Genomic DNA, 12,306 nt, shown 5'->3' on the forward strand with positions numbered 1-12,306 from the left:
ACTTGGTACTCCAAAGGTGGATTGGGAACCCAAAAACTCTAACCCAGATGGCTTTCCTCATCCCTGCATACCAAAATAACTACACCATTGCTGGGTGTAAAGAGATTTAAAAAGTAACTTTCATTCATTTGTCTTACCTCACTTGGGTTTTCAATTTAGGAGTGCTCTACTTTCATCTTAACTATAAAGTTGAACTCCCTCTAAAATTATCATACACCCATGAAAATGCAGAATTTTTGCTTCCTTCAAATAAATTCATCCTTCATATATGTGTGAGAGGATGGGGTGGCAATGGTTTGTGAATTTTTGAAAGTCAGACAAAGATGTCTACTCTAGAAGCTTGGGGGTTAAGTTGGGTTCCCTATTTGTAGGAAAGATGGCCATGAACCTCGGACAGAGTTCTAAAATATTCTTTTTGGAAAAAAATTCCCAAGTTAGTAATGACAACTCAACATGGGCAGTTTATGGACAAGAATGTCGGTGAGGGGACCGGGTATTGGCCTGTGGTTTTCCTCATCTCTCACATGATCTCGCCACATGTCAAAATTGGAGCTTATTGAGATCATTGAGGTTGTCATGCATAAAACACTGGGATCCTGCAGGCTTTGAAAGTCTTGAGAACATCTACTTGCAGTATTCACATGCACAGGGTTGGGATTTGCAATATGTTTTGGCAATTCTGCAGTAATAGAAATGTCTATAGTCTTACAATATGTATCCAGGAGGCTTCCTCAATTAAGCAAATTTAGATCATTACTCTTTTAGTTGAAGAAGCCTGTTCCTTTCTGATTGAGAGAGAGAGAGAGAGATGTACTTTCATAGTTTCATTCAAGCTGTTTAGTTTCCTCTTCCACATGTATTTTCTACTATTTATATCTCTGAGAAATTCTTTGTTCCACTCCTTAAGGAAAGATTTTAGCATTCTTAATTTGTTGTTAACATCTTTTCCAACCCAGCCCAGAGATGGGAAGGAGCCTTACTTTTCTTCAACCATTGACATGAAATTTTCCTCCAACAGCCACTTGTTTTCAATCTTGAAAGGCCTTGGATTGTGAGACATCTATATTATGACACTCAGATACTCGTACATGCCTAGAGTACCAGTTGTTGGACACAACGCATACCAAAATAGCACTGGAGCACAGGCACTTTATAGTTTATAGAACTTACACTTCTAAAACATGTAAACTGGTATATTTTAACACGTTATACCATGACAAATCTGTTTATGTTAAAAGCTTAATTAACTCTTTCCCTCACATGGTAGGTTCAACTGATTCACTCCTATGGATTAAATCAAAGAATGCAAACATCCAGATGAGATTCTGTCTCCTCTGATGACCCAAGAGCTTCCTATCTTCCTTAAATGTCATCAAACTCCTCAAATTGAACCCTTTAGAATGAACCTAAAATGTAACAATCCACTGAAAATGACTCAATGAGGTGAGTAGAAACTGAGAAGGCTCCCAATTCTCAATCAATTTTCTTAAAGACTAGAGTCCCATAGTAAGAATACCCTAGCCGACTCATACAAAGGTAAAGCCATTTAGTCTACAAAAATCACAAACCTGTAATCTTTTTTTCCTACTTCCCAACCCCTAAAATCCCAAGAAATAACAACTATCTAAGAAAGTCAATGTACAACCCTCTTTGAAGGCTATTTAGTTCCCAGTATTATGTGGATACCAGAAATCCTCTAATCATGCCCCTTCTCATGTCCTTTCCTATCTTCCAAATTTTCCGAAGAAAAAAAAAAAACTGACAGCTTCTTAACATCATCCCCCCCCCCAAAGAATAGAAGACCTAGTTTTCTACCTATTTCCGATAGATACATATGTAAATTGGTATTTGGGAGATTAAAGGAGCTCTTTTATGTAGAGTATTGTTAGATGGATCAATTTCTTTGATTATGATTTGACCATCTTCTAGACTCCCTTCAGATACCTAACCTTCCTCATCTCCCCATTGCATCAAAGCCCTAGAATCAATTGTTCTATATTCCTATCTTTCTGTTTGTCTATCCTTTTCCACATTCCTGGGCTTGCTGATGAAACGTCAAACTTTTCCCAGCTAAGCAAGGTTTGAGACAAGGAGATCCCTTTTCTCTTTATTCTCATTGTCGATGTCTTCAGTAGATTAATCTTCAAGGTGCATTATCATGGTTTCATCAAAGGTTTCATAAGTGCTAGGTATGAGACAAGAACTACACAAGAATTTGTTTACTATATATTATGTTTTTCTTTTATTTTTTGTGAAGACATGAGGGAGGGACAAACAATATACAACTATAAAATGCTTTTGAAAATATCAAATTTGAATACTGATCAAGAAAAATCTCAAATTAGAAAATTAATTTCAACAAGAGTTGTGTTGTAGAGTTAATTTTGGGGAAGGGTTAGAATATGTTTCTATGTTGGCTGGATTTTTGTTTTGTTGACATTTGAGATACTTAGCTCTTCCACTAGGTGGAAACCCTAGATATTGCAACTTTTGGGATTTGGTCAATAGGTTCATTAGGAACTTAGCTACTTGGAAGAGGAACTATGCTAACCTTCCTAATACTATCTCTTTGCTTTTAGATTAACTGCATTGATTACAAAAAATTAAAGATCCTAAGAGATATATTGGTGGAGCTAGGGGATTCAAAAAGGGACTATTTTATAAGTTGGGAGACAATATATAAAAGGAGAAAGGGGGATTGGAAATGGGATTTTTTTTTTTTATCAGCAATTGGAACTTGGAACTGGGAAATTTGGGGTTAAGAAACTCAGCTTTGTTGGGCAAACGTCTGGGAATTTCTATTTGGTTACCAACAAACTATGGCATGATGTGGTGGCAAGTATCCATGAGATATGAACTAATGGTTGGGATTGATAGTGTTGTTTACACAATGCTATAAAGGTAGAACTGCTAATAATTTGTAGCAAAGTGGGAGGTCGCAAAACTAAAATTGCTTGCAACTTCTCTGTAACATCTAATTAGAATGAAATAAAGATTTCAACTAAGTCTGAGCAGGAAGAATAATGAGTCAAATATAGGATTTTTTTTTTCTCCATTTATCATCACATTGAAGGAGCAATCATTCCCCAGATCATAATAACATTATGTGGTAAAAAGGGTTTTCTGGTGGGAGCTTCTGTGGCATCTAGTAATGTTCTAGGAAACTATTTTCTGCTTTCAGTAACACCAGAAAATGTTCTGTGGGAGTGTTACCACATGTCATCAGATTTGAGCTTGGTTTTTCAAAAATATGATTTTTTTAGTATTTAAGAATCTTCTTATTTTTACATGTACTAGATGTATAACTTCATAGTATATTGCCTCTACACCCAAAACATTATATCCATTTTATAACTGAACACAACTACTTAATGGTGACCATTAGATATTATCATATGGTTTGTGTATGGATTTGTTAGCTATCATTTATTCTTTTGGTCATGATTTTTGTCCTTGTCACAGATTTCTGTAGGGAAGCTGAAGATGGCATAGATAGTTATGAGCATGTATTTCTTTTGTTGCTTCTTTCTAAAAGATTCAGGAGTTAAAAACAATTTCTAATATTTAATGCTTATAAATTTTCAGATGCTTGGTTTTCTGTACGTGGGAAAGAAGCTATTGCTTATGCAAAAGTGGAAATTGTGGAAGGAGCTGACATGAAACCTTCTGATCTAAATGGTTAGTTTTACTAGCCAACTTATTTACTTAGTTCCTAACAAGAGCATTTGCTGTTTTTGTTGTTGTTGTTATTTATTGGCATTAAATAGAACAGAGTGGTGAAACAGGATTCGTGTACCCAATCCAATATAGTTGGAATAAGGCTTGGATGATGATGATTCATATTATACAAAACATAGATTTTGACTTGATCTATATCTTTCAGGATTGTCTGATCCATATGTGAAAGGGCAGCTTGGTCCTTACAGATTCCAGACAAAAATTCAGAAGAAAACTCTTGCTCCAAAGTGGCAGGAGGAATTCAAGATACCCATTTGTACATGGGAGTCACCTAATGTACTAATTCTTGAAGTTCGTGACAAAGATCACTTGTTTGATGATAACCTTGGGTCTGCCTCTTAATCCCCAGTTTCCTCTCTTTGCGCGTGTATGTAGATATGTAGTTATGTAATTAAAGTAGATTTAACTTTCCCCCTATCTGATCTCTCTATCACTATCTGAGAACATCTGGTATGCTGGAATTTGTGTATTGAATGGGTTTTGTGAATTCTCAAATCATCTGACATAAGACTGTCTGCAGGGACTGTTCCATAAACATTACTGATCTAAGAGGAGGGCAGAGGCATGACATGTGGTTACCACTTCAGAACATTAAAACGGGAAGGGTGCATCTAGCAGTAACTGTACTTGATGCTAATAATGAGGTATATCTTTTATGATCTATGTGACAAAAATGAAAACAGAACACCTGAGAGTTTTCCTAATTTCAGGCAAAATTTGCGCAGATGGAAGAAATTCTATGCAAGGAGGAATCATCAACCAAGAGAGAGGATATGAACCTAGAGCCAAGTGTAACTGCTGAGGAAAGCTCCGATTCAACTCTAATATTGGAACAGAACCCAAAAGTGGCAGATAAATTTGAACCCATTGACATTGAAGGACAAAAGCATACAGGAGTATGGGTTCATCACCCAGGAAGTGATGTTTCACGAACTTGGGAGCCCAGAAAAGGAAAGGGTAGACAAGCTGATACCCTAATATATGGAGAGGGTAATCTCTTCATTGACAGCTTGCAGTCAGGAGCAGGTTTATCCATTGATGATGATAGCAGCAATGATGAGAATCTAGAGGGAAAAAAACAAAATCCGCTTAACAAATTTAGGAAGAGCCTGCAGAAAATTGGTTCAGCATTTCACAGAAGCCCTAAAACAGAAGATCCTGTTGACATCAAAGAAACAATTCCCTCACAAAGTGTCAACAGCCAAGCAGTGAATGAGAAGACAACAGCTTTGATGTTTATAGTTGATGATAATATTTGTACTGCAGCTGTCCAAGACCCAAAAGCAGAAGGGGTGAACTTCAGCCCCGAGAAGAATGGTCCAGAAAGTCCAGACAAGGGAAACATTAAAGGCATGGCAAAGAGCATTCTGAAGCATGCTGGAAGGTCTGCTCATGGCCTGAAACATGCACTTTCAAGAAAAGGTTCAAGCAAGTCTAAGGGGGATTCTTTATTAGCATCAACTGAAAAGGGCACATCGTCACCCTCAACTGAGAACCCTTGGGTAGTCGACTCATCTGATGGGGAATCTGTATCCTCATCAAAGGGTTTCACTCAAGTTGTGAAGGGGATCCCAATTGACTCTCCTCTGATAAATAAGCATGTCACAGAATCCCCCAAGTCCGAGGAACAAAATGTCCAGACGAGCTTGTATGATTCTTCAAAGAATATGGAGGAGGCTTCCAGAGGTGTGGCAACACAAAGCAATATTGTGTGCACTGATGTACATGGTGAAGGAGAACCCTTGGGCACAAAGCTCACAGAGGAGTATTTAGCCACAGAACAGCAATAGGATTTTCTTGGAAAGTTAATAATTACTTAAAATTACCTTCAGTTAATCAAAAAACTAAAGAAGAATATGATGGCAAAGCATTTATTGGTTGGGTTTTGTCTGCGCTGCTTCAACTTCTCTTGTTTAAATTGTATTTTCACTTCACATAGAAACTCAGAACTGAACATGGTGAATATTGTCTCATATTTGTTAGGATTTGTTGATTTCTGGGAATATACTTGGGTTCTTGTATGTACATTTGTAATATTGAGGAATACTGCCATTGAGATCAATTTTGTAAAACTAAGCCTTTAATTTCTTTTTTCTTGTTGAAAAATTGCTTCTACTCGTCACCATTTGTTCACGCAAGTCCAAGGAAAAAGAGCCATAGTACATGCTGGCTGAGAACCCAATAGGAACCTAGTTCAACAAAGAAAGCTGTATTTAGCTCACTGTTCAATGACTATATCCAAGGTCATGGACAAGCAGTATGACTACTGTGACATAAACCTGAAACGGGTGGAATATGACTCCACAAATCTTATGCTTTATATGCATTTCTTGAGTTCCCAGGCTTTTCCACTCATCCAAGAACGTTCTCTTGAATTTCCTGTCGAAACATTTCTATCCAGGATCCATCCAGCTGCCAAGTCACCAGAGCATATATCCTTTTGTTGTGAGCCTGCTCAAATAATTTCAGAGTAAGAAATGCAACCCTAACTGTTCATCCCTTGAAACATGCTCTTAAGAATCTTTTTCCACATGCACATCCTTGGTACAAAGTTGCAAACCCTCTTGAAGGAGCCCCAGAGGCACCAACTTACAGGAATGAAAACATGGAAACGCACCTTGGAAACCATCCATTCTATGAAACGCTTGGGGTCCACAAACTTCCCAGAACTGAGTAGGCCATACAGAACCTGTTGATAGGACTCTGAATTGGAGTAGCATCCTTTAATCTCATTCTATCTATACCAAAAACAAGGCTCCTGAATTAGTATATTGAATGTAATTGTATCAGGAAGGCCAACCCTCTGTGTCCATTCTCTCATTCAGCCCGAAATGCTTCATCCACTCTACCATGCTCAGACAGATAGTGCATCAAAGTTGAGTATGTCTTAACATTAGGCCTCAAGTCCTGTTTGGGAAACTCATCAAGCAAGGCAGAGGCTGCGTCCAATAATTTAGCACATTCACACAAACCTTTGATGAGAATGTTAAGGCAACACCCAATCAAGAAGCACCTAACTACACCTGACGAACCACATCAAACCGTTTGGCTGAGAAAAGCATGTTAAGCACTAAAATGAAGGTCCTAACCTCTAGCCAACAATTGAACTCCGGCATACTGAAGGTCTCTATTACTTTATTCAAAATCCTGGCCATGTTCCATAAATTTTGATCACACCATAGAAGAAACCATGAGAGCGCCTGCAATTCTTTTCAGTTTTTATCCTCTTCATGACATCATCAATGGCATCAAATTTCTTTCATTGGGTGAGCTTCTCAATGCCCAGAGTGTAAAGAGCCCCATTGAGCTTATAGTCTATACACTCAGAGATCCTTTCTAAGGCGTTCATAACTGATTCAAGATTTTTCATCGTTCTTATGATTTTTAGAACTTCTTTGGGTTCTAACAAGTCCTTGTGAATTATGATTTAACCGGCCAAACACGACAATCTCCTTAGAAGATGCAGAGGAGGCAGAAAGAGTACAACCTAGTATTCTGGTAATACCCAAATGATGGGGATCAGTCCAGGCATTATAAGACCTATTCTCTTAAGAAGGCCAACAAAACAAGTTCCGATTTGGCAATAGGGAAGACTCTTGGGACTTGGACTGATATGGTCAAAGGCATTTTCATCATTTTGACCAGCCCCATGTGGGCTTAGGCCATAGCATCTTGTCCTTCTAGTTTAGTAGGGTTTATTTTTCAATTTTTAGCTTATTTGCATTAGTAGGTGGAAAGTTATTGTTGTTTCTTGATGAATAAGACAAGAAGTGGTATTTTTGTAATTATAATAAACAATATTTCCTTTTGAAGCTAATGAAGATTTCTTTATTCTCATTGCAAGTTTGTTGCATGGAGTAATTCCTATAAACCCTAGAGTGATTCTAGGGCCCTTAGAGTAATTCATTGGGATTTCTCTCTCTTACCTCTTTCTCTACCCTCCTCTATCTCTCTCTTTTTGTCCCTTGATTGTCTACTGCATTAGTTTTGGTATCAAAGCATTATGTTTTTGATGGCCCATAATCATGGTAGAAACATGAGAGGAAGATTACCATGGTAAAAACAACATTGGTGTTATACATGGAGGAGACGAAGCAAAGGGTTCTAAGACCAATAACCCTGTTGGTCCACATGTAAACCACACACTAAGGACTGCCATCAAGCTCCTAAGGTTTCAGACTCTACAAACTCAAGGTACTTTAAATGATTTATATGATGGGTTGGTGGAGCATTCTAAGACTAATATAGATGATTATCAAAATGATATTATTATCAAAGTGAAAATAGAAGTTCCTAGTCTTAAAGGTGATATCAATCAATGAACTTTCTCCAATTGGTTGGTAGAATTAGAGAAATACTTTGATTGGTTTGATATGCCAGATGAGAGACGGGTTAGTGCTAGACTTAAACATGTAGACTATGAAAAAGTATGGTGGATGAGTATGGAGAAAAGATTATAGAATATGGGAAAACGTCCTATCACCCATTATGAAGACATGAAGCATTACTTGGAAGAAAAATGTCTACCCAATGACTTCCATGATGAGAAATGATGACATTAAGGCAAGGCAGTTTATCTGTTGTTGAGTACATGCAAAAGTTTGATAATCTCACTATTAGATGTTAGTCTATAGAAAGTCAGATGGATATTAAAATAGAGAAGATCTTAAGGCAAGTAAATAGTACAAGGTTTGGTATTCAAGCTAGGAAGGCTAACCTTATCAAGGATCCAAACCAGTCTAGATAAGGGTAGAGCCACTAGATCCATATCTCATAATATTGTTCCAACAAGGCCTAATGGATCCAAACCTTATCAAAGAGCTAACAACAAAGGGATGAATGACAGGTTTGATGCTAATAAAAAGGGGAACAATAGAAAATACTTGTTTTAAGTGTGGTGGAAAGGAAATTTATGCATTTAAATGCCCCAACAAAATCTACACATAGGACATGAGAAGGATAAGTGGAAGATGATAGAGGCCTTGGTGAAGAAGAGTACACTGGATCTGAACATATGAAGAAAAAGATGACAACAATTTTGTTGGAGTTGTTAGATGTATTTTAGCAACCTCTAAAGAAGAGAAAAAAGAAGATTGGCTTCGTACAAAAATCTTCCTCACCTTTGTTAAGAGTGGAACAAGCTCTACAATCTAACAATTGATGGTAGTAGCAACATGAATGTGGTTTCTACAGTAATTGCTGAAAGGCTCAATTTAATTGTAAAACCTCATCCTCAACCATACAAGATTGCTTGGTTAAACAAGATAGTTCTTCATGTAGAACAAAGAGCTCTTGTTGGGTCTTATGATGATGGTATATAGTATAATGTTGTTCTTATGAATGTTAAACATATTCTATTAGACCAACTATGGCTTTATATTACTTTCTATTTAATAGAATGAGAATTGTTATAAAACCTATGCCATTTGATGAGATTAAGAAGTGAACTAAGATCCCTCAAAAGGCAACTCCACACTATAAACAAATAGTTGAGCAAAAGGAGCAACCTCTCTTGCTATCCAAGAAGCAATTTGAGGAGGAGGGCAAAGAATCAAGCCTTGTTTATGCCCTAATAGTGAAAGAAGTGAACAAACCAGAACCTGACCCTATGTTAGAGGTGCTTAAGGAGGTTGGAAACTTGTTAGCTGATTTCTCATATTTGATCCCAAGAGAGTTGCTTGATGAATTACCACCTATGCATGATGTCCAACATGCAATAGATTTGATTCCTAGGTCCCAATTACCTAATTTTCCTACATACCAAATGAATCCCATAGAACATGTTGAATTGAAGAGGCAAGTAGATGATCTATTGAAAAAGGCTTCCTTAGAGAGGGTTTGAGCTCATGTGTCATACCTACTTTATTCACTCCCAAAAAAGATGGATCATGAAGGATGTGTATTGATAGAAAAACAATCAATAAGGTTACAATCAAATACTAGTTACCTATTCCATGCTTAGTTGACATGTTGGATATGATGACTAGATCTACAATTTCTTTTTTTTTTAAGATTGATCTTAGGAGCAGATATCACCAAATTAGGATTTGACCTAAAGATGAGTGGAAGGTTGCTTTTAAGGAAAAAGATGACCTCTATGAGTGGATGGTTATGCCTTTCATATGAGACTTATGGCTTAAACTAATGTCCCAACACTTTCATATGAGATTTATGTCTTAGGTACTTCATCCTTTTATTGGTCGTTTCTTGGTTGTTTATTTTTATGACATTTTTATATACATCCATACTCTTGATGATTATCTTAACTATGTCAAGTGACGAGAGTCTTATGCCAAGAAAAGCTCTACATTAACTTAAAGAAGTGCTCCTCTATGACACATACTATTGTCTTTTTAGGATTTGTTATATCCTTTGGAGGTGTCAATGTTGATCTTGACAAAGTAAAAGCTATACCTAATTGGCCCACCCCAGTAGCATCCATTAAGTAAAAAGTTTTCATGGATTGACTACTTTTTAAAAGTGTTTCATAAGGAATTTTAGCACTATTATGACACCAATTACAGAAGCTATGAAAAAGGGGGGACTTTGTTTGGTTTAAGGCTGCAACTAAAGCCTTTAAGACTATCGAGGAAAGGATGATTGAGACCACGGTGTTACAATTGCAAAACTTTTCTAAAATCTTTGAGGTTTTTGTGATGCTTCCCAAGTTGAAATAAGTGGTGTGCTTATTCAAGAAGGGCATCGTATAGCTTTTCATAATGAAAGCTTAGTGAAGCTAGACAAAATTACTCCATATATGACAAGGAATTCTATGTTGTTGTGCAATGTCTCCAACATTAGCGTCATAATTTAATTTCCTAAGAGTTTGTTTTGTTTTCAGATCATGAAGCACTCAGATATCTCAAATCTTAGAAGCATCTTAATAGTTGACATTAGAAATGGGCTGAATTTTTAGTAGAATATAACTTTTATGATTAAGCATACAGTTGGTGTCCAGAACCAAGTATCCGATGCATTAAGTCAAGTGGTGTACATACTTCATTCTATGTTTATACAAGTTGTAAGGTTTGATTAGTTGAACCAAGATTATGTTGGTTGCAAGGATTTCAACATCATTTATGATTCTTTACAGGTTGGACAATAATCCGAATATCCTAGATGTACTATCCATGATGGTTATTTGATTAAGGGAACTTGCTAGTGTCTTCCTAACACTTCATTATGTGATATTATGTTATACATGAGCTTACATGCAAGTGGAATTGCCAGGCATTTTGGTTGAGACAAGACCATAGCTATGGTAGAAGATCACTTTTATTGGCTTATCTTTAAGGCTGATGTTGGTCATGTGATTAAACAATGTAGAATTTGTCAATTGAAAAAAGGGGAAAAGAAAAATACAAGGTTGTACTCTTTACCAGTTCCACATGAGCCTTGGCAAGACCTCTCTATGGATTTTGTCCTAGGTAAAGCTGCAAAAGGATTGGATTGGATTTGGTAAAGGGTATATCCAATTTGATTCAATCAGAAATTTGACTAATCTAAAATCCAATAAGAATCTGTTGAATTTTCAAGAGTATGATTTGAATGTTCTATCGGATATCCGATTCCATTAGAATTGTAATAACAAAGCTTGATGATATAATATAAATAGTATATTATAATATATAATCATATAAATAATATGTAACATATAATATTTCATAACTAACAGATCAAATTGGGTCATAGCGGATTGGATTGGGGTATGTCCGATTTCAAATTGTTAACTAAGTGGGTCGATTTTTATCCAATCCGATTTGTTAGGATCAAGGGAGGTATCCGAATTCGGTTCTTACCGAATTGAATTCAGATTTGGATCAGAATTGATCCAACTTATTTGTAGTCCTAGGCCTAGGTCTGCCTAAGAGAGTAAGGGACCAAGATTTAATTTATGTAGTGGTAGATGGGTTCTCTAAAATGACCTACTTTATTCTTTGTAATAATACATTAGATGCCTTACATGTGGCAAACCTGTCTTTAGGGAAGTTGTTCACTTATATGGTGTTCCTATTACTTTTGTTTCTGATTGCAATGCTAAGTTTATGAGTTGCTTTTGGAAGACACTTAGGAAACTCTTTTATACAAAACTAAGTTTCCATATTCTTCCCATCCTTAGACCAATGGCCAAAATGAGATAGTTAATAGAAGCCTTGATGGTTTGCTATGTTTCTTAGTTGGTAATCATACTTCTAGGTGGGATCTCATCCTACCTATGGGTGAATTTGCTTACAATAGTTTAGTTAATAGGTCAACTGGAAGAAGTCCATTTGAGATAGCTATAATATAATATAATATATCTAAACCAAATTTATAAATTTATAAATATTTAATAAACTCTTTTATTTTATAATAAAATAATAAAAGTTCTAAGTTTTAATTTTTAGGGGTGTTATTTGGGCTTTCTAATTGGGTTAAACCCAATAGAATCAAAGAATGGTCTAAAATTCCCTATACAGTATTAGAAACCACACCAAACTGTAATAAAATGGTTTGGTTTGGTTGCCAAGCCAAAAAAGCTTCGTTTGGTTTGAGAATTCCTCAAACTGTAATTTATTAGTTTGGTCT

General features: G+C 36.3%; 1 protein-coding gene and 1 pseudogene across 4 annotated transcripts in view; one reads left to right on the top strand and one right to left on the bottom strand.

Moving 5' to 3' along the window:
• Positions 1 to 5,810, top strand: part of NTMC2T6.2 (Calcium-dependent lipid-binding (CaLB domain) family protein) — a 49,568-nt gene extending 43,758 nt beyond the window's left edge. For 3 of the 4 annotated variants that reach the window (XM_010242976.3, XM_088900820.1, XM_088900821.1), the window contains 4 exons: positions 3,586 to 3,678; positions 3,884 to 4,067; positions 4,259 to 4,382; positions 4,449 to 5,810. In XM_010242976.3, the coding sequence (XP_010241278.1) occupies positions 3,586 to 3,678; positions 3,884 to 4,067; positions 4,259 to 4,382; positions 4,449 to 5,528 (1,481 nt within the window). In that variant the 3' untranslated portion in view covers positions 5,529 to 5,810. The remainder of the gene's footprint in view (positions 1 to 3,585; positions 3,679 to 3,883; positions 4,068 to 4,258; positions 4,383 to 4,448) is intronic. The other variant, XM_010242977.3, reaches the window with a different exon arrangement.
• Positions 5,811 to 5,948: 138 nt separating this feature from the next.
• Positions 5,949 to 7,534, bottom strand: LOC109115935 (pentatricopeptide repeat-containing protein At3g14580, mitochondrial-like; annotated as a pseudogene).
• Positions 7,535 to 12,306: the final 4,772 nt, after the last annotated feature.

This window comes from Nelumbo nucifera, chromosome 3 (assembly GCF_055504915.1).
Source record: "Nelumbo nucifera cultivar China Antique chromosome 3, China Antique-T2T, whole genome shotgun sequence".
Classification (NCBI taxonomy): domain Eukaryota; kingdom Viridiplantae; phylum Streptophyta; class Magnoliopsida; order Proteales; family Nelumbonaceae; genus Nelumbo; species Nelumbo nucifera.